Genomic DNA, 26354 nt, shown 5'->3' on the forward strand with positions numbered 1-26354 from the left:
CAGGATATCGGGGTCATCTATTTAGAACATACGAAAATGTTAAGGGATTTTGCAAAAGATATGTCAGTGAATGATATGTATCCCTCGTTATATCTCGATGAATTATTTGTATACCTCGATAGATATCTCAATGAATGATGTGCATCCCTCGATAAATATGTCAATGAACGATGTGTATCCCTCGATATATCTCGATGAATGATATGCATCCCTCGATAGATATGTCAATGAATGATGTGCATCCCTCGATATATATGTCAATGAACGATGTGTATCCCTCGATATATATGTCAATGAATGATGTGTATCCCTCGATAGATATATCAATGAATGATGTGTATCCCTCGATATATCTCAATGAATGATGTGTATCCCTCGATATATCTCAATGAATGATGTGTATCGCTGGATATATCTGAATGAATGATGTGTATCCCTCGATATATCTGAATGAATGATGTGTATCCCTCGATATATCTGAATAAATGATGTGTATCCCCCGATATATCTGAATGAATGATGTGTATCCCCCGATTGGATGTATGAATGAATGATGTGTATCGATCGATATATCTCAAAGAATGATGTGTATCCCTCGATATGTCTCAATGAATGATGTGTATCCCTCCATATACCTCAATGAATGATGTGTATCCCCCGATTGGATGTCTGCATGAATGATGCGCATCCCTCGATATATCTGAATAAATGATGTGTATCCCTCGATATATCTCAAAGAATGATGTGTATCCCTCGATATATCTCAATGAATGATGTGTATCCCTCGATATATCTCAATGAATGATGTGTATCCCCCGATTGGATGTCTGAATAAATGATGTGTATCCCTCGATATATCTCAATGAATGATGTGTATCCCTCGATATATCTCAATGAATGATGCGCATCCCTCGATATATCTGAATAAATGATGTGTATCCCTCGATATATCTCAATGAATGATGTGTATCCCTCGATATATCTCAATGAATGATGTGTATCCCTCGATATATCTCAATGAATGATGTGTATCCCTCGATATATCTCAATGAATGATGTGTATCCCTCGATATATCTGAATAAATGATGTGTATCCCTCGATATATCTGAATGAATGATGTGTATCCCCCGATTGGATGTCTGAATGAATGATGCGCATCCCTCCATATATCTGAATAAATGATGTGTATCCCTCGATATATCTCAATGAATGATGTGCATCCCTCGATATATCTCAATGAATGATGTGTATCCCTCGATATATCTGAATAAATGATGTGTATCCCTCGATATATCTCAATGAATGATGTGTATCCCTCGATATATCTGAATAAATGATGTGTATCCCTCGATATATCTCAATGAATGATGTGTATCCCTCGATATATCTGAATAAATGATGTGTATCCCTCGATATATCTCAATGAATGATGTGCATCCCTCGATATATCTGAATCAATGATGTGTATCCCTCGATATATCTCAATGAATGATGTGTATCCCTCGATATATCTGAATAAATGATGTGTATCCTTCGATATATCTCAATGAATGATGTGCATCCCTCGATATATATGTCAATGAATGATGTGTATCCCTCGATATATCTCAATGAATGATGTGTATCCCTCGATATATCTGAATAAATGATGTGTATCCCTCGATATATCTGAATGAATGATGTGTGTCCCCTGATTGGATGTCTGAATGAATGATGTGTATCCCTTGATATATCTGAATAAATGATGTGCTTCCCTCGATAAAACTGAATGAATGATGTGTATCCCTCAATATATCTGAATGAATGATGCGTATCCCCCAATTGGATGTCTGAATGAATGATGCTTATCCCTTGATATCTATCTATAATTCCAGTAATCTCTGTACGTTTGTACGTCTGTACGTCTGTACGTTTGTCTGTGACCGCTGTTTCTCGACAACTACCGGTCCGATATACTTGAAACTTGCCAGGTATATTGCTGGGGACCCGAGGATGTGCCTTTTCAAGGTTTGAAATTAATCGGACAAGTACTTACCGAGCTATGGCGATTTAGCCGTTCGCCGTTCGCTTTGCCGTTGCGAATGGACCAAACCATTCATGTAAATAGAGGGGGGGGGGGGGGGTTCTGTGGTCGTTCGCTTTGGCTTTGCGAATGGACCAAACCATTCATGTAAATAGAGGGGGGGGTTCTGTGGTCGTTCGCTTTGGCTTTGCGAATGGACCAAACCATTCATGTAAATAGAGGGGGGGGGGTTCTGTGGTCGTTGCGAATGGACCAAACCATTGTTTTTTTTTTGCAGTTTTTTTTTTTTTTGCAGTTTTTTTTTTTTTGCAAGGAACGGGCACCCACGTACGGGCACGTCCTAGTCTATCTATAATTCCAGTAATCTCTGTACGTTTGTACGTTTGTACGTCTGTACGTCTGTACGTCTGTTTGTCTGTGACCGCTGTTTCTCGACAACCACGGGTCCGATATACTTTTAACTTGCCAGGTATATTGCTGGGGACCCGAGGATGTGCCTTTTCAAGGTTTCATATTAATCGGACAATTACTTACCGAGCTATGTCCAAAAAACGATTCAACCAATCAGAGAGCAGCGAACTAGCGCGTGTGCCGAACGTGGCGGACACACTCTGCCTCGGATGGCACATTTGAGAGCGTATTCATTTATTTCACGTTTGCAAACTATGTTGGCGTTAAACTATGTTTTAAAACTAATAAAAACGAATTTGCGATTCATTCGCTTTCCTGCGCGTTTGTGCACGCGATGGCGATTTCTTTACCAAACTCCGGAAGCCGTTCGCTTTGGACCAAACCATTTCATGTAAATAGAGGGGGGGGATTGTCACCGTACTCGCAAGCCGTTCGCTTTGGACCAAACCATTTCATGTAAATAGAGGGGGGGGATATAATTTTAGATATAGATATAGTACGGGCAATGCCCTAGTATATGTCAATGAATGATGCGTATCCCTTGATATATCTGAATGAATGATGTGTATCCCTCGATATATATGTCAATGAATGATGCGTATCCCTCGATATATCTCGATAAATGATGTGTATCCCTCGATAGATATGTCAATGAATGATGTGTATCCCTCGACATATCTGAATAAATGATGTGTATCCCTTGATATATCTGAATGAATGATGCGTATCCCTCAATATATCTGAATGAATGATGTGTATCCCTCGATATATCTGAATAAATTAGGTGTATCCCGCGATATATCTGAATGAATGATGTGTATCCCTCGACATATCTGAATGAATGATGTGTATCCCCCGATTGGATGTCTGAATGAATGATGCGTATCCCTCGATGTATCTGAATGAATGATGTGTATCCCCCGATTGGATATCTGAATGAATGATGTGTATCCCTCCACATATCTCAATTAATGATGTGTATTCCTCGATATATCTGAATGAATGATGCGTATCCCTCGATATATCTGAATGAATGATGTGTATCCCCCGATTGGATATCTGAATGAATGATGTGTATCCCCCGATTAGATATCTGAATGAATGATGTGTATCCCTCGATATATCTCAATGAATGATGTGTATCCCTCGATATATCTCAATGAATGATGTGTATCCCTCGATATAACTGAATGAATGATGTGTATCCCCCGATTAGATATGTGAATGAATGATGTGTATCCCTCGATATATGTCAATGAATGATGTGTATCCCTCGATATATATGTCAATGAATGATGTGTATCCCTCGATATATCTGAATGAATGATGTGTATCCCTCGATATATCTGAATGAATGATGTGTATCCCTCGATATATCTGAATAAATGATGTGTATCCCCCGATATATGATTCCCGAGGCATGTATATGATGTGTATCCCGAGGCATGTATATGCCTCGATATATATCAATGAATGATGTGTATCCCTCGATATATATGCCAATGAATGATGTGTTTCCCTCGATATATCTCAATGAATGATGTGTATACCTCGATAGATGTTCAATGAATGTTTATTTATTATGCGCTGTAATAGCAGGGATACCCAGCATTGCAATGTTCTCTTATAATCCTGTTGGCATTTTGAGGAAGAAAAAAAAAATTCTATTTATTTGTGGGTACCTAAAACACTTCCCTGAACCTACTAAAGAATGGGGTCAGGGATCATATAATATTTACCTCTCACATAGCTACAAAAGCACAATAGAGTGATTTAAATGAATTCCAACTCTTTTTTTCATTTCCAAAGACCTTTTAAAAAATTTTTTGGCCTAAAACACTCCCTGTCACTCACTGATGAACATCTTCAAGTTTGACGAATATATGTTTGGCCATCCCTGAGAAAAATGGTGACAGACAGACAGTCGGTCAGACATCTCTCTTCTGGTATAGATAACAGGAGCCAGCCATGCTCCCATCGGTACGTAATAAATAGATGACCCCAAAGAGTTACTCGAGCCGTTTCACAGCAAACGCTCTCCTCCAATCGAGCTTGGCACATTATCTCCATTGGCCGGACCCTCACCCTCTCCTCACGTGCCAAGTTTCTTGCCATTGGCTGTGACACATTATCCAGCCTTGCGATAAAACCGTGCCCGAGTTGGACTCATTGACAAGCCCACTACCTCCCTCCCACTGTGGAAGTGTTCGGACCATGGAAGGTCTTGAAGGTAAGCGTTTAAAATTGTTTACAAAGGAGTACTTTTAGAGGGAAAGTATTCTACTCCTACTAGGTATACAGGTAAATGGGTTATTGTAACATTATACTTATAATCTCAGCAACGAAAGGGTTAATTCATACGATCCGTGTTCTGATCATTCTCAACGGCTTTGTGATTGTTTGCTCAACAGGAAAGTCAATCGGCGTCAACAATCCCACAGGATTTTGAGCAATAGCCCAGGACTATTTGCGCATTATGTACCACCAGGTGGAGGTGGGTGGATACATTTTAAAAAGGATGGAATGGACAGAAGATTGTGGAAGTGTTTGGGAAGGTGATAGAGCAAAGGAAGGGGGGATTCAGAGGAGAGGGAATGTTTGAAGCATATGGAAAAGGGGCAGGAAATGTGGGTGGATGATGGCGGGATTCCCAATACTTGGATTTGCAGGCCTACTGTTTCTGATTCTGATGTACCATACCTGTTACAGATTGTAGGTGCTGCCTCAGCAATTTATTGGCAAGAGTTATACTGAGTGGTTTTCCATTGCCTTCCCAGCAGTAGTTAGGGCAGGAATTTGTAATTTATTCAGGATGTCGCCGATGACTCGCCAACTCTTCGTGAAGGAATCTTTAACGTCCACCAACTAATGCCAGCAGATGGGATGCCCAGTCATCCAGTCCATCGGAGGAACGGCACACACATTGATGAATTACCCTGCCTGAGATTCAAACCCAGGCTAGACAGCTTAGAGGTGAGTGTGCGAACCTCTAGAGCAAAGACCATCCTGCCAACCCACATTATGTAGAAGGACTCCAATTCTCTGGATTGCTGAGTGTAAAGTTGATGAAGTGCTTCATGGTGTATGACCGTCATTGGTGAGGTGGTCGGTCCCATGAGGCATATGATTTGTGATTATCTCAAAGGCTAAAACATCAGGCTGGTGAAAGAAAAATGTTTGCTCATCGCACTTTGGGGCAAGACCGGATGGAAGAGGCGACCGACCTGCCTGATGTGAAACCAACAGACCCTGTGTTACATGTCATCGCAGGAGATTCCAATAGCGTTGAGAGCTTTGAATTGCACATAATCCATGAAAGAGATGCGATGCTGGGGCTCCAACCCATAGCGGAGAGCAGTACTCAATTGAACAATGGACAAAGGCCTTGTAGACTGCGAGTCGCTCTTTTCCAGGAAAAGACTTGGATCGACAGAGGATGCGCAGCCTGTGGCTGTAGTCAGGGGGGTTATGTCATCCCGTGGGCACTGAATGATTAGAAGATCCCACCTGTCTAAACATGTTATATAGGTACCAGAAAACACAAAAAAAATCATGTTGGCAAATTTGAAAGTGTTGCGGGGGCAGCCATCTTGGATTTCAAAATGGCTGCCATTTAAGGTTTATTTCTTTAATAAATCTGGATTCGAATGTGGTATAAAGCTGATTTTGGTGGCAAAACCTACATTTACCATGTCAAGGACGTAGTAAAACTTACATCTGTCATGATCAGAGTAAGATATATGTGATTGGTGAGCCATATTTATGCCATTTTGAGTAGTGTATCCTTTCGAAAAGAGTTATGTATTGTAATAACCGCCATCTATCTATAATTCCAGTAATCTCTGTGTGTATGTGTGTGTGTATGCGTGTGTGTATGTGTGTGTGTATGTGTGTGTGTATGTGTGTGTGTATGTTTGTCTGTGACCGGTTTCTCGACAACCACGGGTCCGATATACTTGAAACTTGCCAGATATATTGCTGGGGACCTGAGGATGTGCCTTTTCAAGGTTTCATATTAATCGGAGAAGTAGTTACCGAGCTATGTCCAAAAAACGATTCAACCAATCAGAGAGCAGCGAGCTATCACGTGTGCCGAACGTGGCGAACAGACTCTGCCTCGGACGGCACATTTGAGAGCGTATTCATTTATTTCACGTTGGCAAACTATGTTGGCGCTATGTTGGCGTTAAACTATGTTTTAAAACTAATTAAAACTAATTTGCGATTCATCGTAACTGCGATATGCGACCTTCCGGACAGTCAAATGAGGACGTCACTTCCGGACTTACGGATAGTCATAGTGACGACGTACTGATGCTGAACGTGGCGAGCAGACGCTGCCTCGGACGGCACATTTGAGAGCGTATTCATTTATTTGACGTTGCAATCTGTGTTGATTGTTGTAAGGTACGATCGATTGTAGTACACGTTTATAATAACTCTGCCGATACAGGCCCGATTAACTGCAGCGCCATCCGAGCTGCGGCGTCGGGACGATACATTCATTGTACGGTCACATCACGCACTTACGGGCACGCCCATGCATGCATGGGCGAAGACTTTTTTTTTTTTTTTTTTGGCAAGGAACGGGCACCCACGTACGGGCACGTCCTAGTATTTATAAAGGTGGTAAAGAATGATGTACCAAAATGATTTAAGCACAGAAAGCGTTTGGTTGTAAACAACTGTAACAATAATTGCCTAACTTCGATTTATATTTTTGAAGCTATTCCAGCTTCTGGATTCGATCGTAAGCCACTGAAACCCCAAAACTATGCAGGAGGTTGATTGTCTTCTTGCCTCTAGTTAGTTATCTTACCAATACCAAGTATGGCACTTGCCTCTTGCCTCTAGTATGGCAATACCAATACCAAGCTCTGTCGGTATTTCATGGCGGTATCTCACTTCATCAGATTTTCATCCAGTTTGTCGAACCGAGAGGTGATGAGAAACTGTACTCTCGGCAAGAATCTTGGCATGTTTATGGACTGCACCTCTTTTGCCTGTTGACATGTCAGATGAGAGACTGGATTTTGTCCCTTGCAAGACCCAGCGAAAGAACGTATACAACTCTTTCGGTACATGTGCATCAGTTATATCAGTCAATGCACCAGTGAAGCTCCACTTTTCCGCTTTTGTTATAGCTTTTCTGAGAATGATGGAGGCCTCAAAGAGCATTTTCATATCACCTGTCACGTTCCTATCATATGAATCTGATGCAGTCTCAACAACTTTATCCCGGGTATCCTTCACACTTACCAATTCAGATTTATTTCTCTGCCTCGGTTTATGAAATTCTACTCCAGGGATTTCATTAACAACGAGATATTTGACTTTCTTGCGGGAACAATCAGGGTTCTTCACACAATTTGCAGAGCGAATATGTATATCGGCTGGATGTAGATTAGACATACCGAGAACCTCACCATCAAGAAGAGCCTCCTCAACCAGACTTATGAATTCAATATCTGCTGCTACTTCATCGACTGCATTGTCTTCTGATCCTTCTAAACTTTGCTTGCGGAGAACATTGGTAACATGTGTTGTCCAACATTTGTTATGATATTGAATGTCAATTGCATGTGCATCCTTAGGCTTTATAGCAGTGCTGAGTTTTACACGGTATTTGTCATTATTGCTTTTTTCAACTGCTGAATGGAGATGCCATCCAGCTTTGTCAGTTCTAATTATTGTAAACAGTGGATTGCCTCTAGAAGATTTTTTCTCACAGAAAAAGCATACATTATTGTCATATGGATTAGACTGGGAGCGAGTGAAAGTGGGAGCAGATGTCAAAGGAGTTGGTGCTGGCAGAGACGTTACTTTTTGGGCTATTTGTTTCTCATAACGTTCTTTTGCCCTCTTACACATATTTTGATTGCAATCGTAGATGTTCTTTATGAGCCTCCGTAGTGTTTTTAATACATCTGCAATGTGTTTTGTTATTATAATTTTATCTTTGCTCAGCAATTGTGTTTCATATTACAGGGAATGATAATAATAGTAGCAGCAATGATTTAAATGTTGCTGACATGAATGAATCCCAAATTTGTTTATCATGTTCTGATCAAAAGTATTGATAAGGAATTAGGTCGTTAAGTCTACCAACTGTTCAAGCTAACCTACACACACAAAGACACACACACACACACACACACACACACACACACACACACACACACACACACACACACACACACACACACACACCCTTAAAGGCATCTTATCAAAACCTATAAGATAGAAATGTAAACTTTCCACAAACTTTGGGGTTTTTTCCCGCTTGTCATAATACTGAGCCAGTAAACGTCTGACCAATGAGATGTGCTGAATGTGTGGAGTAAATACAGCTTGCAGCCACAATGGCGCCCTCTATAGTAGTTTTGTCAATACGGACACCCAGAAAGGCCACATTTCATTGTATACAAAACAGGTAAATTACAATAATATAGCCGTTAATGAATTAAGTGCATGTTTAAATTCTTTGTTTTGTAAACTATAGGTATTTTTGCAAAAGGAAAATCTTGAGACATTTACGTTTATATATTTTAAATAAACATAAAATGTGGCAGCCATTTTGAAAAGCAAGATGGCTGCCATTCATTTGTTTACCACAGTAAATTGAAAGTATACATTTTTAACCTTTGACATAAACATTTAAGGGTATATAGCCACCAAAATTTATTTCATATAATATTCACAAGTCGAGTTATAGTCAAAAAGGGTTCACAAATGGCGGCCATTTTCAAATCCAAAATGTCCGCCATCTGCAGCACTTCCGTTTTTGCCAACATGGTATTTTCTTGTTCCTTTGGGTCTAAATAAGGTATCTAGCTCGGTGGTATTGTCGTGCGGCCGTCTTTGATTAACATCAGACGGTCACGGAAGCCGATCGCGAAGGCCTTAACCCCTGAGGCGAAAACTCAATGGCAGACTCCGGAACCAAAAAGCTACACCAAAGCGTGCGGGATGGAGGGGGGCGTGAGAGCCCTGCAGCCATACCTATTAAATCAATCACACGGGAAACTGCGTTCAAGTATGTACAGCAAAATAATACAAGGATTTATTCACAATAAGAATCGGGACAGGGAAACGCGACGATAAACCTAATTCCTAATCAGGACGTCCCCACACACACAGACCTCAAATACAAACGAGGGATAAGAATCACCAAAAGAAAAACGTTCGTTATGTTTGGGGGAAATGGGTAATGTAGTGTGCAGTCTTATCTGGTCTTGTCGTCTTGCAGTGTAACACGGCCCCGCTCGGCCCTGCTGGCGCGCCACCACGCCCCCGCTCCAAGCCTCCCGCCGCTCACGAGGTCCATGCACCAAGCTCCAAAGCACTGAGCACCGTGCCAAGCACAAGCACCACTCCAAGCACCACGAGGTCCCACAGCAGGAAAAGCACCGCGCATCCAACGCAGGCCAGCGGCTCCAAGAGAGGTCGATCTCTCCACACGATCGGCCTACCACGTCCCAGTCAGCCCTCCCGAAGCAAACGTGCAAAAAGCAAGTTAACTCCACTCGGGCTATGACTCAACTCAACTCGGGCTGCGCAAGACGAAGCGCCGGATGTCCAAAAAGGCTAGCTGCGCAAACAAGAGCACGAACCGCAAGAGACTCTCCAGACCAACTAAAAAATGGCGTTCGGCGCTCTCTTAAATAACCTTTTCGGTGACGTCAGCCCTGGTGTGCTACCAACCAGCGACTTCCACCGAACCTTCCAGCTTCGCACCTCTCGCACTCGTTGGCTGGAGGTTCGCGCCCAGCACGCTGACCAATCACAGGACCGTAGCGTGGCGATAGCTCGTAGCATGTAGCGTGGTGATAGCACGTAGCGTGTAGCGTGGTGATAGCGCGTGGCACTCAATGTGGTTAGGCCTGTCGGAGGTGTAATTGGCAGCGGCCATGCGGCGGTGTCCTGGCCTGGTTTCCTTTTGCCTGTTCGTCTTCCAATGTCATGTCAGGAAAGGGAGTTATTTCGTGTTGCAATAAAGATCCTACCTGGGTGTCTAAGTGGTGTGCATTGCCATACGGGACAAAGGTTTGGCTGACCAGGTGAGACATACAGGGGCTTTATTCTTTAACTAGCCGAAACCCGTGAAACATCCACGGAAGGGAGGATGTGGTGTATGGATAGAGTGTACCATTATGGATGGCATAGGGGAGCGCTCATGGGATCTTCTTCTTCCGTTAAGCTCCAATTTTTTCTCTTTAAGTTAAGTCCAATCAGTCCTCTCTGCTCGAAGTGCTCAGGCCATGCCTTCCCGCTCTCATACTTTTATTTCCGTTCGGTGTAGAAAGAGATTGACATATCGTTCGTCTGTTTTCAGCTCGTTATCTTTAAGCTTCCTTACGTCTCGCCACCTGCTACACCTCTCTGAGTTACGAGGATTTATGCAACGCACCCCGAGTATCGCAACGTCACTCCATTTAACTTTACTAAAATGACGATAAAGACGTTTCCTTATATATCCTAATTTAAAATGTTCAAGGGAATAAAAAGACCATTTGGTTCACACCACCCATGTTCACACCACTCGACTGTCCAATCAGCGGACGGCTCGCTTCGCCTTCGCCCAGCAGACGCCAATACGATGGCGTCGTAAGATGGTGTCGTATCGGCAGTTATTCGGATGCTTTTGGGCCCCAACGTCGGCTAATTCAGATTTTTCGAGTATGGCTGTACGAGTGTACGTGATAAACAAAGAGCGCGGTTCGTAGATCGTAAATCCATTAGTGCCGTGGGCATCGGGTCACTGGGTGCGGCGTAAAAGGGATAACAAAGTCGAGTCCTTACGCTATTATTATATAGATCCCTACGCTACTTATCACTCGAACATCCTGGTATGCTCACAGATATACTCTTAACCGACAAAACGCCTAAACACACAGAACTTATTACAAGGTAGATTCCTTACCGCGACAGACGAAGCACGTTACCTACACAGATCTATCTGGCTCTACATATCACTACCCTACCCGACATAACAGTATGTTCTAATCATTAAGTGTCCACGGGACTCTTTATCACGACATAAGCTCCCTTACTTTGCTTATGGCCTTTGCTTATGCTTATGCTTATGCTATGACATAAGCTTATGGCCTTTGGAGGCCAGCCTCGCTATGTGATCAGTCCAGGAGAGGTCATAGCTGATGGTGAGGCCTAGAAGTTCAAGAAACTGAACCTCTTTCATGGATGACCATGAAAATGGATAGATGGGTTCCTTTTTTGTACACAACATCAAGGCTCGTGGAAGAACATTTAACAGATCAGGAAAAAAAATAATAATAAAAGGAACAGTAGAGAGAGAGAGGGGAGGGTTGGTGGGGGAGAGCACACCAACACAGAGATAGAGAGAGGAAAGGACAAAATAAAAAAGCAATAGCTCAGGAGATATGGTCCTTCTGGAGGACGATCATGGTAATGGCCCTTCTGGAGAACATCTTGGACGATCCTTCTGGAGAGACATTGTGAGATTTTCCGGGATTGAAGGGCATGGTCCATTTATCAGTCCAGTGTTTAATTAATCCCAGATCAGCAGGGGGTGACACAGCCACTGTCTGTCTTAGAGTTAGATGGAATACTGCACGATAGTGTGGAGTAGTCTGAAAAAAGGAAGGGAGGGTTTTCCAGAGCACCCAGAGAGGTCGTTTATGTTGATGAGTTATAAGACTGGGCCCAAAACACTGCATTGGGTAACTCAAGCCTCCATTGGGGAGAGAACGGGAAAGGGTTCCTTTGACAGAAACACATTGATTGCACGAATAGAACAAGTCATAAATCCAGGTATGAAAGTGGCCTTGAATGCCAGGTGACGAGATTGCCAAGCAATCGGCTCGCTCGGCTCGCTCGCTCGGCAATCGGCTGACGAGATTGCCAAGCAAAGCAAAATGCCAGATTGTGTCGATACCTAAGATATGTTCAGGAAGATGGTCCTGAGTATATCTTTACCCTGTCCCCTACACAGCAGGAGATGGGGTTTTGCAATCACTTCTGTGTATCTGTCTCGGCCGTAACTTTTTTATGCCTCCGTCGATGAAGTCGCAGGAGGCATTATGTTTTGAGGTTGTCCGTCTGGCTGTCCGGCTGTCCGTCCATCCGTCCGTGAAAGATTTTCGTTCCCGTGATAACTTGAGAACAGCTGAAGGGATCTTAGTCAAACTTGGTGCAGGTATGCATAATAATGAAAAGATGAACTGATTCGATGTTGGGGTCACAACGTCAAAGGTCAGAGGTCATGTTAGGTTAAAAAAATCCTGTTATCACGATAACGTGTGAACCAGTGATGGGATTCTGACCAAATTTGGTGCACGTATGTATTATGATGCAAAGATTAACTGATTAGATATTGGGGTCAAGAGGTCAAAGTCTGTTCTAGGTCTATAACTTGAGAACGGCTGAAGTGATCTAATTCAAACTTGGTACAGGTATGTATAATGATGTAAAAATTAACTGATTCGATTTTGGGGTCAAGAGGTCAAAGATCAAAGCTCAGACGTCCCATCAGGTAAAAATTATGTTACCGAGCTAACTTGTGAACCAGTCATGGGATTTTCACCAACTTGGTATACTTATATATTATGATGCAAAGATAAACTGATTTGATTTTGAAGTCAAGAGGTCAACGATCAGAGATCATGTTAAGTTACAATTATTTTGTTTCCGCGATAACTTAAGAATGGCTGAAGGGAACAAAGTCACACTTGGTGCAGGTATGTATAATGATGTAAAAATTAACTGATTCGATTTTGGGGTCAAGAGGTCAAAGATCAAAGCTCAGACGTCCCATCAGGTAAAAATTATGTTACCGAGCTAACTTGTGAACCAGTCATGGGATTTTCACCAACTTGGTATACTTATATATTATGATGCAAAGATAAACTGATTTGATTTTGGAGTCAAGAGGTCAACGATCAGAGATCATGTTAAGTTACAATTATTTTGTTTCCGCGATAACTTAAGAATGGCTGAAGGGAACAAAGTCACACTTGGTGCAGGTATGTATAATGACGTAAAGATGAACTGAATAGATTTTGGGGTCACAAGGTCAAAGGTTCAGAAATCGTGTGAAGTAAAAATTATGTTGCCGTGCCAACTCGTGAACCAGTGATGGGATTTTGAACAAACTTGGTGTAAGTATATATGATGCAAGGATGAACTGGTTGCATTATGGCATCAACAGATCAAAGGTCAAGGTCATGTCAAGTAAAAAGTGTGATAACTTGATAACTGAAGGGATTTAAATCAAACTTGGTACAGGCATGCATAATGATGTAAACATGAACTGATTAAATTTTGGGGCCAAGAGGTCAAAGGTCAAAGGTCAGAGGTGATGGTAAGTAAAAATTATGTTGCTGTGCCAAATTGTGAACAAGTCATGGGATTTTGAGCAAACTTGGGATAAGTATATATTATGCAAAGATGAACTTATTGGATTATGGCGTAAAAGGTCAAGGTCATGGAAGGTAAAAAAAAAGATAACTTGAGAAAAGCTGAAGGGATTTAAATTAAACTTGGTACACGTATGTACAGTCGTGGCCAAAAATATTGGCACCCTTGCACTTTTTCAAATAACTCGCACTTTTCTCTAAAAAGAAGTTGAAATTGACAAAAGTATTTGGTCTCCACAATTCTTTATTTCACTGTATATATATTACAGAACCTTTGTATTTTTTATTCAGAACTTAATATGTCCTTTTAAATCAGAAAATTAAAAGAAATGGCATTGACAAAATTATTGACACCTTGGACCTAATATTTGGTAGCATGGCCTTTTGACAAAATGACTGCAGTCAAGCGCTTCCTATAGCCATGAAAGAGCTTCCTACACCTCTCTGCTGGCAGTTTGTCCCACTCTTCTTGTGCGAACTGCTCCAATTATCCCAGATTTAACGGGTGCCTTCTCCCAACTGCTGTTTTCAGATCTCCCCACAGGTGTTCAATGGGATTTAAATCTGGACTCATTGCTGGTCACTTCAGAGCAGTCCAGCGTTTTATCTTGAACAATTCCTGGGTGCTTTTTGAAGTGTGTTTGGGGTCATTATCCTGCTGCAAGCCCCATGACCTTCGACTGAGACTCAGCTTTCTGACACTGGGTTGAACATTGAGCTCCAAAATGCCTTGGTAATCTCCTGATTTCATGATGCCATGCACACATTCAAGGCACCCAGTGCCAGAGGCAGCACAGCAACCCCAAAACATCACTGAACCTCCTCCGTGTTTGTCTGTAGGGAAGGTGTTCTTTTCTTTGAAGGCTTCATTTTGTTTTCTGTAAATATAGAGATGATGTGCTTTACCAAAAAGCTCTGATTTGGTCTCATCTGTCCACAGGACATTCTCTCAGAAGGATTTTGGCTTGTTCAGGTGTGTTTTGGCAAACTCCACTCAGGCTTTCTCAGCGGTGGGGTCCTCATGGGCCTCCTACCATAGAAGCCCCTTTCATTGAGTTGGCAACGGACGGTGCGAGTTGAAACTGTCCTACCTTGTATATGAAGTTCAGCTTGAATCTGTTTGGTAGTTGATCGAGGTGCTTTCTCCACCATTCGAACAATCTTTCGCTGCAATCTTCGATCAAGTTTTCTCTTGCGGCCACGTCCAGTGAGGTTGGCTACAGTTCCATGGGTCTTAAACTTCCTGATAACATTGCGTACGGTGGACACAGGAACATCAATGTCTCTGGAGATGGACTTGTAGCCTTGAGCTTGTCCATGCTTCGCTACAATCTTGTGTCTGACCTACTCAGACAATTCTCTGGTTTTCTTTCTTTTCTCCATGCTCACTGCGGCACACACAGTGCTCACACACAGTGCTCACTGCGGCACAAAACAGCAGAATGACTCCTTTTCAAGAATTTGCATGTTCACTGAATTGGTTCACCAATCAAAAGCTACCAGCTGATTTTTTTTTTTTAATCAAAAGGTCCAAAGTCAAGGTTGCATAAAATCGTCAATTTTTGTCCCATTGACCTGAAATTTGAAGAATTTGCGTATTTATTGGGTCACATAATTGGATCACCAATAAAAAGCTAGAAGCTGATTTTTTTTTTTTAGATCTAAAGCTCAAAGGTGAAGGCTGCATAATATCATCCATTTTAATTTTATTTTAACTGTTTTCGTTATTTTGAGCATACGGAAGAAGAAGAAGAGGATGTCTTAATACAAACGGACGTGGACGGGCTTTGCATTTTCAGATGCGTTCTAGTTTTAATATACATATTTCAAATTGTCAATGATGTTTGAAAGCTTTATCATTTAATATGCTCTCCCTCTGATGCAGATATGCTACAATACTTCAATGGCTCACCGGACGATTTTGGTAACTGGTTTGACCCACAATTTGACCTGGATAACAGTAACGAAGACTTTGAACCTGTCAGCTCGACACCTCAGACTTCATCAACAAATACATTCCCCACATCCCTCAGCGATTTGTTGGACAGAAGTCCCCTTCCGACACCTAAGCATGCAGTCACCCCATTCTCTCCAATGCCTGCTTCATCCTCATCAAACAAGCTTCCAGTTCAACCAGTCGCACCCACACTGCATCCCATAATACCAGGTGAATGGAATGCAGTGGTGGTCAACTCTTTAATAAAATAATTTTTAAAAATGGCCTATAAATTAAAATAAATACCAACTGTTGATTGCAGATTCTCTTGGAGCATTGAATTCGAAACCTGCTTGTTCTGTAATACCCACGGTGTCTCAAAATATTCCGTCCACCTTGGTTACTTTGGTCACCCGAAGCCCCTCGACCTATTCATCCAGCTCCTCCTCAACGAAACAGGTAATGACGAACCTCTTGACATGGCATCTGCTCTTTGCTTTCTATTTCCTGGAGTATCATTTGACATGGTTTGCTGCGCTTTTTGTTCTTAGAAAGGGATAATCCCAACTACATTGAACTGAAGTCATATATATATATATATATATATATATATATATATATATATATATATATATATATATATATATCTATATATATATATATATATATATATATATATATATATATATATATATATATATATATATATATATACTGTATATGTATACACGTATTTATTTATTTTTTTGAAAAAATGACTAGATGATCATGACAGAGCAGTTAGGCTGGGAAAGGTGGCACAGTCAACTATAGCACGTCATTGCCTGCAATCTGGCCACAAATTTGACTTTGATGGGACTCGAGTCCTCGATGCGACGCCCAACAAACGACACAGATTGATACTGTGGCCTAACTGGGGAGACAGTTGACATACCCACACTAGAGTCCCTGTATAAAGAGAGTTGCGCCATGCGCTGACCCGAGATTTCTGGTCACGTGATTTCGTGGCGCCATTTTGTGTCTAACTTCACCGTGCGTGAACGTCAGCTTGGTACGGGAATGTTGTTTATTGCCAAACAAAATGACTGGTTGTTCTGCTTTTGGTTGTTCAAACCAATCTGGGAAATATAAGATGTATAGATTTCCAAGTGATAAAGTCAGAAGACAAATTTGGGAAGCGAAAGTCAGACGAAAGAGCTGGAAAGCGATCGACTCCTCGAGACTCTGCCAGGTAGGCCCACGCCGCTTGATGATCGATGTTCAAAAGCAATTCTATCTGCTCGGTTTTTTTTTGGTTGTCTGTCCGTTGAAAACCCTTTTAAAGGGAAGTGATTTGTGTTTGTTTATAATCTTCAAGGAGCTGACCAAAAATGCATTTCCGTGGGAAGAACCCTGCTCAATTTTTTTCGGGTAGTCCTCGCGGACCGCATATTGTCATTGATTGATGAAATGTCCCGGTACAGTGACATTGCCTGGTCTGCGGTTGGGTAGTCTGCGGGCAATGTCACTGTACTTTTTCAGAGGGAATTAATTTTGATTTTATAGGGGTGGGAAACCCATGGTCCGTTTTGTTTTCAGTTGTCTGTCCGTCCATTCAAAACTTATTCCGAGGCAAGTTATTTTTTTGGTTTAAAATCTTTAGCCTAATCGGCAATCATAAAAGCAATTTTAGGGGGGGACCTGCTCAATTTTTTTGCGGGTTGTGCAGCCATCCATACGTCCAAAATTTGACGAGTTATTGTTTGCTTTGTACAGTGCTCATGCGTCTTGTGGCATATTTGCTCAAATATTTCCCACCCCGGGATTTATGGCCAAATTGTAGTGATGGAAGATTTTGCACATTGGACAATCCCTATATATTTAACCTGGTGACAGCTATCGTTCCCAAAACATACAATATTTCTAGGTGATTAATGCAGTAAAACAGGTGTATTTGTGTACCCACAAATTGTGTACCCACAAAAATATTGGATATGCCCACACTCCTTTCTAAAAGTTATTAAAATTCAGAGAACGACAGCATTGGTTTGTCTTACTTATAATGTTAGCTCTTATATGCAGTGTTGGCTTGTAATATGCATTGCCATACCACTTTTAATATCACCACACAGCTCTTTTTCACGGCAATAGCTGAGTTTTTGACAAAACAAATATCACCTGTATGTAATAATAAGACGAAATATGTGTAGTAAATTTTTTTTTAGCAGGTTTAGAATATATCACCCCATATCGCGAATGTACATGTATATCTAATCCGACACACTTAGACACAAAATGGCGTCCAAATTTGAGTTGACACAACTCTCTATATACAGGGACTCTAACCCACACAATACACACCTCTCATACAAATGGCAAAAACTGGATGGTACAAGCAGCTGGATATGGTGAACAACAAACAACAACACTCGATCCCAAACACAACACCCACATGTGTGCAACACCCATTGGAAACTCCAACAACCACACAACCCGCACCTCTTCACATCCAACCCGGACACAAAACCACCCATGGTCGTGCCCGGAAACACAACAAAAACAAAAAAGCAACAACAACAACAACCACACAGATGCTCACGCACACTTATACAACACCAGATCATGTGTGAGTAATAAAAAGTAACAACCATCAATAATGCGGCTTGACGTTTATTTTGCTTGAGGTTTACAAATTCACATTTGACCCTCGAGCACCGTCACGTGACTGGAAGCGGCCACAGCGTGAATAAAACCGGTACTTGCAGAGGCTCGTGGTCTATTAGCCTGAGGAAGCTGCCTGCTGTGAAGCGGGTGAAATGTCGCCTGAGACGGTCTCCTCTTGCTTATTTGTTCAAATTTGCGAAGGAGATCTAGTCTTTACTTTCTGGTTGGAAGCGCCTTCTTTCTTTAAAACTGTATAATCCCCACCAGGAATATATATTGTCAAGTCCGTAAGCCGATGAACACCAGCCTTGGACGAATAGCCGGACGGTCTTTAGTTCTGAGACGACTGCCTGAAAAATGGCGGTTGTTTTGGGGCCGTGCAGGAACGAAGGAAACTGAGTGCTTACCTGGACGAGCACATGGGTCTAATCCGAAACCCACAATAAACAGACACGACACAACAAATAAAAAAATGCCACAATAATGATTTAATAAAAATAAATGCAAGATGAAAGTGGTGAAATAAAGGGTGAAGTAAAAACTAAAATTCTACTTTGAGACGTCTCCATTCAGTCACAAATACGACACACAGGGGAAAGATAAAGAAATAAAATGTTTTCTTTTAGTCGGCCGGCACTCAACTCTGCGTCCAAAATGGTGCTTTTGGTGAGGTCGGCAGTACAAGGTGGCACGGAGCTGCTCGCGCAGGAAAGCTCCAGAAATGGCGACGGCCCGAACGTATCGTGCACTTTTCTGGTCTGCAGGCGAGTCCCAAAGATGATTTTCTCTACTGTCTGGGAGGGACAGCGTGACCTCCAGCTCCTCCTCAATGGCAGAAACAGCCTCCTCACACTGACCACACCAAGGTTTCTTCCTCCAAAGCGCCAAAAATCCACCACGCACAAGAGCAAATATCACGCCCGTCTTGCTCAAGCGAGAATCAGCAGAGAGAGCGAGAGATAGAGAGAGATGCACTCTTCTTCCTCTTTTTCGAAGCCTCTCGATCACATCATACTGTCCAATCGCCGAGCTGCACTGAAATTATTTTTTCCTCCTGGCCTAGTCACTCTTGCCCCCGTCCCCTCCCCCTAGCATGGTTGTCCTGTGAAGAGATGTTCTTGTTTCAGGACTAGGTGAAGGTTTTGCCAGTCTTCCTCTTCTTCCTTTTATCTGTATAGCCTTTCACATTTAGTGGCTCTCGGCCTTTGTTAGGGCGAATTTTTTTTAAAAAAAGTTTGCATAAAACAAACATAGATAAATTAGTAAATGATAAACCTGTTTTAACCCTTATCACTCTTGAACAAACCAAATGTCGCAGATTTCTTAACGGTTCTTATCCTAGGGCCCGTTCATGCACTCAACAAGAATATAGTACAGAGAATGCAGTACAAACGACGATGCCCAGAAGTCGTTTTCAAAGCCGGAGGCAAGCTGTGCCGGAGTCTTGGAGCAGAGTCCGATGTATTGGTCACTCTCACTCATAAATGTCTCTATCTGGGAGCAACGGTAAACTATCTCTCTCTCCGAGTGCAGCAGCCAACTCTCTCTCTCTCTCTCTCTCTGAATGCAGCTGCCAACTGATCTCAAAATACTGTAGCTCCCTCTCCTTCGGCCTAATTTTTGCTCCCGGCTTTCACTTCTTTTCTCCAAAGAAGCCTTTAAGGGTCTGGTCCGCCACACGTAAGATCAACTGATAAGCCCTGTGCCGTGCAAGCTCACATGGTGAGGCAAATGCCGAATTCCTCAATGCCATTTCGACCTGACAATCAGCTCCTGCGGTGATGTTAATGGCTGGCTATCTCAGTGCAGATTCGCCGCAGCTGCACATTCTCATAGCTTGAGCTGCAAAGCTCTCGTGTGTGCTTTCTGAAGACCTGTAAACAGAAGATGAGAACATAAAAAATGCACAGACAGAGGTTTGAATATGGAGGACAACAGTAGGATAGGAAAAACAAACATTTCACTGTATATACACATCACATATCTACATATCTATTGCACAAACATTACGTCAGTCACGCTTATCTAAACAAATGCTACGAAATAACTATCGTTCTACTAAAAAGTTTTAATAACCCCTAAAGATCATTCCCACAATGATATATTATGTATATAATTACCTCCGCCACCAAAGTTGGATGGAGGTTATGTTTTCATCCCTGTTTGTTTGTTTGTCTGCAGGATATCTTTAAAAGTTATGGATAGATTTGGACGAACTTTGGTGGACAGGTTGAGTTTGGACAAGGATGAATTGATTTGTTTTCAGTGAAGATCCGGATCCAGATCCGGATATGAATTTTTTTTTTCTAAGTTATTCTTTACCATTGAGAGTAGCCAAAAACGATATATAGCATGATATTTTGAAAAGTTGCGGATGGATTCGGATGAAACTTGATGGATGAGTTGGGTAAGTGACAAGAACAAGCCGATTAGATTTTGGTTCATGTCGGATCCAGATCTGACCTATCCGTGGGATACAAACTATAAACTATTCAGCCTGGCAGAGGTATGTGCTCTACCGAGTGCCGTTCTAGTTTTGTGTGTGTGTGTGTGTGTGTGTGTGTGTGTGTGTGTGTGTGTGTTAGATCAAACTTCTGGCTCGGAAGTAGTTTGTGAAGGACAAAGAAAAGCTCACTCGTCAATGTGGGCAGGTGTACATTGAACCTCATAGTATCAGTCAGCCATAAGGGTTTGGAAGCGTTTTAGAGAAATACAAGCACCCCTTGATATTGCAAGTAGCGCTGATTTCCCAAGAAAATACTTGAATTGAAGGAGAATGCCCAGTCTACGGCTGGATTTGGAGGCCAGCTTTTCTAAGTGGTTGGCCCACCAGGGCTCTTTGTTGATGATGACACCTAGATCAAGAGACCTCTTTCAGTGGCTGAGCAAGGAACTATATAGGTGCATTCGTTTGATGACCCGTCCAGAGCAATAGGGTGAGTCTGTGAGATTTTCCAGGATTGAAGGACATGTTCCATTTATGAGACCATTGTCTCATAATATCCAGATCAGCAGATATTGAGGCGGCTGCAGTCTGCCTTGTAGAGGGGTGCGGTACTGTACGACGCAATGTGGAGTCAGTTATCTGCAAAAATGAGAAAAAGGTTTTCCAGAGCATCGGAGACATCAATTATTTAGATGAGGAACAAGACTAGGCCCAGAACACTGCCTTGGGGAACTCCAGCCTCCACTGGGAGAGGAGAGGAGAAGGTTCCATTGATAGAAACATGGTGACTAAGTGAATAGAAGAAGTCAGGAATCCAGGAGTGAAGGCGGCTTTCTATACAACAGGCAGAGAGTTTTACAAGCAAATCAGTATGCCGCACGGTGTCGAATGCCCCAGATATGTCCAGGGAGACGGTCATGACCTCTTGGTTAATTTAGGGCCTCCAACCATTGCTGAGAGAGAATCAGCAAAGTGTCCGGAGTTCAATGACCAGGATGGAATCCAATCTGATTGTTAGATCAGATCACGTTGTTTGAAAACTGGAAAGATGGCATCATCAGTAATGATGAATTCCATGACTTTGCTTGTAATAAACTGGACGTAAACTCACTGGTCTCTATAGTTGATATAGGGTCTGTTCTGGCACCCTTCTTTTGGATGGGAGTGATCTGTGCTGACTTCTAGGCCTGAATGGAGGTGGCTAAAGGAGAAGGATGGACAGATAGAGGGGAAGAAAGAACAGCAAAACATGATTTGAGAGCATGAGCACTCATATCATCTGGGCCCTTAGCTGAAGCAGATGCAGGGCTGGACATAACTTTCTCTACCTTCTCGGGTGAGAGGGATCCTAAGTCCAGTAGACAATGGGTATGTCAGGGTAATAATGGGGCAGAGCGGGATGGTTTGGGTACATGACATTTAGAAGTAAGCAGAGTTTAGACATTTTGCCTTATTCCAGGCAGAATTTGCAGTAATGCCATTTTAGGTGAGGGTGAGGATGGTGGGAATTGAAAAGGTGCCACCATGACTTGGAGGATGGAGACTGGTTGGAGAGGTCAACCTTAATAACCTCAAAGGTATAATATTCTTGATGAGAAATTTAGCCGGCTGTGTCGTACTTCCACAAAGACCTCGGTTTCATTTTGAAAGATTAGCCCTCTTATACACAATGGCTATGGTTTAAGGAGGAATTGTATCTTATAAGTGAGAAACAAGAATGGCAGCACTGTGGTCACAATCTGCGACAATATCCAGTCATGGGCCAATTGGGAAACACCGATTTAAAGCACTCTTAAAAGATGAACAGTGTGATTGGGAAACACACATTTAATGTGCTAATATGTTAGGCCCACCAGAAAACCAAAATGGTGGCCATATCATTTTGGCTCTGTTATGGTGGGAGGAGTCAAGCGACAGATGTGTGTGCGGTCTGCCAGCTGTCCAACCAATGGGTGCACATTTTCAAAATCGATCCCAAACAATAATCCCAACAACAACACCAACGCAAAGCTCTTGTAGACCATGTCGTAGGTACAAAAATCAAACAATTAATGCAAGCCATGGTCTATAATTAACAGAAGTAGGTATTCATACGGGTTCCCTGATGGCCTTATCATCCTATTATTGACCAATAACTGTAATCAATGAATTATTGGTCAACCAATCAATTGAAACTTGTCCTACAGGTCTGGCTGCAACCTTCTCTGATCAAGGGCAATTCTTTGGTGCTTTCCACTGGACAAGGTAGCCATAGCTCAAATGTGCCACCCATCTGTTCAACGAGCCAGCCAGTCTCCATGCTCGCATCCAGCACGCTCTGCTCTCAACCCCTGCAGGTTTGTTAGGCCTGAAACAAGATGCAATTGCACCACTCACATCATCACTAGGAGTAGAACTGTATATTGCCCGGCATGGTGGAAAGAATGCAAATTGGTATGAGCCTGCAGATAGACAGATGGTTGTTGATAGCACAAATGTCTGAACAAGGTACTCGGTTGGTGAACTTATGCAATATACATAGGTCCTGTAAACGCTAATGGAACATAAATTTTTTTTTAAAATTCTTGCTTTGGACATTTTCTAATATGGGAGAAGTTAAGAGCCACAATAAGTTTCAACATGGAACTGCACTAATCTAGCATCCAAACTTTCTTTCCACTCGTCTGTTAGCCGGCCCACGCCCAAGCCTACTTCCTTTCAAATTTGTGGTTGTTTTTTTTTCATGGAAGTTTGCTTCTGTATCCATCTTGTCCACCCCATGCATCCTACCCTACCTCTCATTCCTCCCACACCTGTTATTTCCACAAGTCTTGCTCTTTTTTAAAATCACAGCTGAAGGTTTATCAATCGATAAAGTCCCCTAACACCTACACCTCCATGTCCTTCAAGGCGATGGTGGCAGGAGGGACCATCCTACTTGTGGACCCAGAAAGACCTCCAGCCGCTGTTCCGATCGCCTCTCGGGTCGGCCATTTCCACCAGGCCCCCGCACGTCGCTCTTCACACAATGCCATCGAACGACGCTATCGGAGCTCAATAAACGAAAGAATGGGAGAACTGAGGGCTTTACTGGCAGGGCCCAACAGCAAGGTTTGTACCTGCATCCATGCACCATTGCCAGTCAGAGCCTTGTGACCCCCCTCCTCGAGAGAAACTTTTCTCTTTATTTTTGCTTTTCATCATAAGAGGAATCTAGTTTAAGGGCATAAACAGAATTGTAGTGTGACATCTTGAGAGTAGATTACATGCCAATGTTCATAGTTTGTATAAAGGTGTTGATGTAAAATGGGTCACTCTAATAATACGGCAAAATCTGGATTCTTTTTACAATTATCTACAAATGTTAGGCATGGGTTGCTTGTTACGTCCGCCACCGAAGGTGGACAGAGGTTATGTTTTCACCCCTGTTTGTTTGTCTGTTTCACACAAAAAAAAATTCACCAAATATTTTACCAAATTATTTTCACCAAATTTTTCACCAAATTTCAAATAAGTTCTCAAATCTCAAAAGTAGGATATCTCAAAAAGTTGTTGATGGATTCGGACGAAACTTGGTGGACAGGTTGGGTGTGTGACATCGACGAAATGATTAGATTTTTGTGAAGATCCAGAACTAGATCTGATAATGTTCACCATTGAGTGATAGCTGCAACCTTCTATATAGCATGATATCTTATACATAGCTTCTATATAACTTATATGGCCACAAACGATATATAGCATAATATTTCAAAAAGTTGTGGGATAATGACGATAGAGAAGATCAAGGACAGAGGGAGTCAACCAGAAGCAAGGTGGCTGCACCTGTATGGACAGAAGAAGAAAGCAGCGAGGGGAACTGTGGATAAGGCAAGGAATGATATGGAAGAGGAGGTGTACAACAAGTTGGAAGAGGATGGTGGGAGGAAGATGATCTATAAATTGGCTCATGACAAGGATGGGGATAGTAAGGATATGATGGAGGGGTGGGGAAGGAGCGATTACGGATGGTGGCAGTATTGAAGGTGTGGGAAGGATATTTCAAACAGCTGTTAACTGGAAAGGAAGCAACAGCAATCTGGAGCTACTGTGTTATGTAGAAGGGAAAGTGGAGGTGGTGAGGCTTACGGAAGAGGAAGTGCAGACAGCATTGAAGAGTATGAAGAAGGGAAGACTGCCAGGCATTGATGAGTTGTGTGGAAAGGTGATAATTGCAGCTGGAGAAGTAGGAGTCAGTTGAACGAAGAGGTTGTTGAATGCATGTATGAGAAAGGGTTCAATTCCGGAGGATTGGAGGACAGGGTTAATTGTGTCGATATGGAAGGGGAAAGGGGGCGTCAAGATCCAGGAAAGCACAAAGGTATTCATCTCCTTAGTCGTTTCATGAGGGTGCTGGAAAGGGTGCTGGATGGAAGGATAAAGAATAAAGAAGAGTGTGGAGATGGAGATCGGAGAAGAGCAGCAGGGGTTTAGAAAGGGTAGGTGGACCACAGATTGGATGTTTGCACTGAGACCGTTGGTGGAGAAGAGGTTGGAGGTGCAAGGTGAAATGGCATTGGGATTTGTGGACCTGGAGAAGGCCTACGGCACTGAGATGGATGAGAGTGCCGGAAGCAGAAATTAGGTTCGTGGAAGGGATGTACAAGGGAATGAAGAGAAGAGTTTTGATTGGTCATTGGATGTCCGAGGTCATTGTGAACATTGGTTTGAGGCGAGGAAGCGCTCTCAGCCCGCTCATGTTTATCATGGTGATGGAGCTGGTAAGCAGGAAGGTAACCATGAGGGGGAGTATGGGGAGGATGTTTTATGCAGATGATATGGCTGTTGTGGTGGAGAGTTGGCAGGAGATGCAGGAAGTACTAGGTGAGTGGAACGAAGCATTTTGGAAGCATGGGCTGTCTGAGTATGGAGCGAAGACTAAGGTGATGTGGGTTGGGCAGCAGAGAAAAGAAATGAAAATCAGGTTCAAGGGGAAGGAGTTCAAACAGGGAAATAGGTTTGAGTATCTGGGGGGCGTGGGGGGGTGGACAGTGACCAAAGATGGTAACTCCGAGGTAGAGGTGCGGAGGCGGATTCAGGTGGGTGTGAATGTGTGGAGGAGGGTGGAGGGATTAATGGCAGACACAAAGACATCAAGGAAATTGAAAGGAAAGGTTCTGATGTCATGTGTAATGCCGGCCTATCTTTACGGTCTGGAGACGGTGGTACTGACAGACAGACAACAAGAGAGGTGCAGGTTTGCAACTGGTTGAGGAAAATTGCGGGAGTGAAGAGGGTGGATGAACTGAGGTAGGAGATTGGTGTGTAGATGAGCTTGATGGACAGATTGGTGAAATGCTGGCTGAGATGGGCTGGACACTTGGTGCGTATGGGGGAAAAGAGAATGGCAAAGAGAGTAGATAGGTTAAATGAGTAAGGTAGGAGGAAAAAAGGTATACCGTGGTTGAGAATATCAGTAAGGTGGGGGTGGTTGGAGAGTGGAGAGTGTTGGCTGGCTGAGAACAGAGGGAAGTGGAGTA

At 42.6% G+C, this 26354-nt stretch overlaps 1 protein-coding gene across 7 annotated transcripts in view; it reads left to right on the forward strand.

The window, feature by feature from the left end:
* Positions 1-4545: 4545 nt before the first annotated feature.
* Positions 4546-26354, forward strand: part of LOC137426952 (sterol regulatory element-binding protein 1) — a 45574-nt gene continuing 23765 nt past the window's right edge. For 2 of the 7 annotated variants that reach the window (XM_068116006.2, XM_078778832.1), the window contains exons 1-5: positions 5109-5408; positions 15717-15998; positions 16090-16226; positions 23043-23192; positions 23746-23946. In XM_068116006.2, coding sequence (XP_067972107.1) covers positions 15719-15998; positions 16090-16226; positions 23043-23192; positions 23746-23946 — 768 coding nt within the window. In that variant the 5' untranslated portion in view covers positions 5109-5408; positions 15717-15718. Of the gene's footprint in view, positions 4666-4846; positions 4930-5108; positions 5409-15716; positions 15999-16089; positions 16227-23042; positions 23193-23745; positions 23947-26354 lie in introns of those variants that run through there. The other 5 variants (XM_068116007.2, XM_078778831.1, XM_068116005.2 and 2 more) reach the window with 5 other exon arrangements.

The sequence above is a fragment of the Myxine glutinosa genome, chromosome 5 (genome assembly GCF_964187855.1).
Source record: "Myxine glutinosa chromosome 5, kmMyxGlut1.1, whole genome shotgun sequence".
Taxonomy (NCBI): Eukaryota; Metazoa; Chordata; class Myxini; order Myxiniformes; family Myxinidae; genus Myxine; species Myxine glutinosa.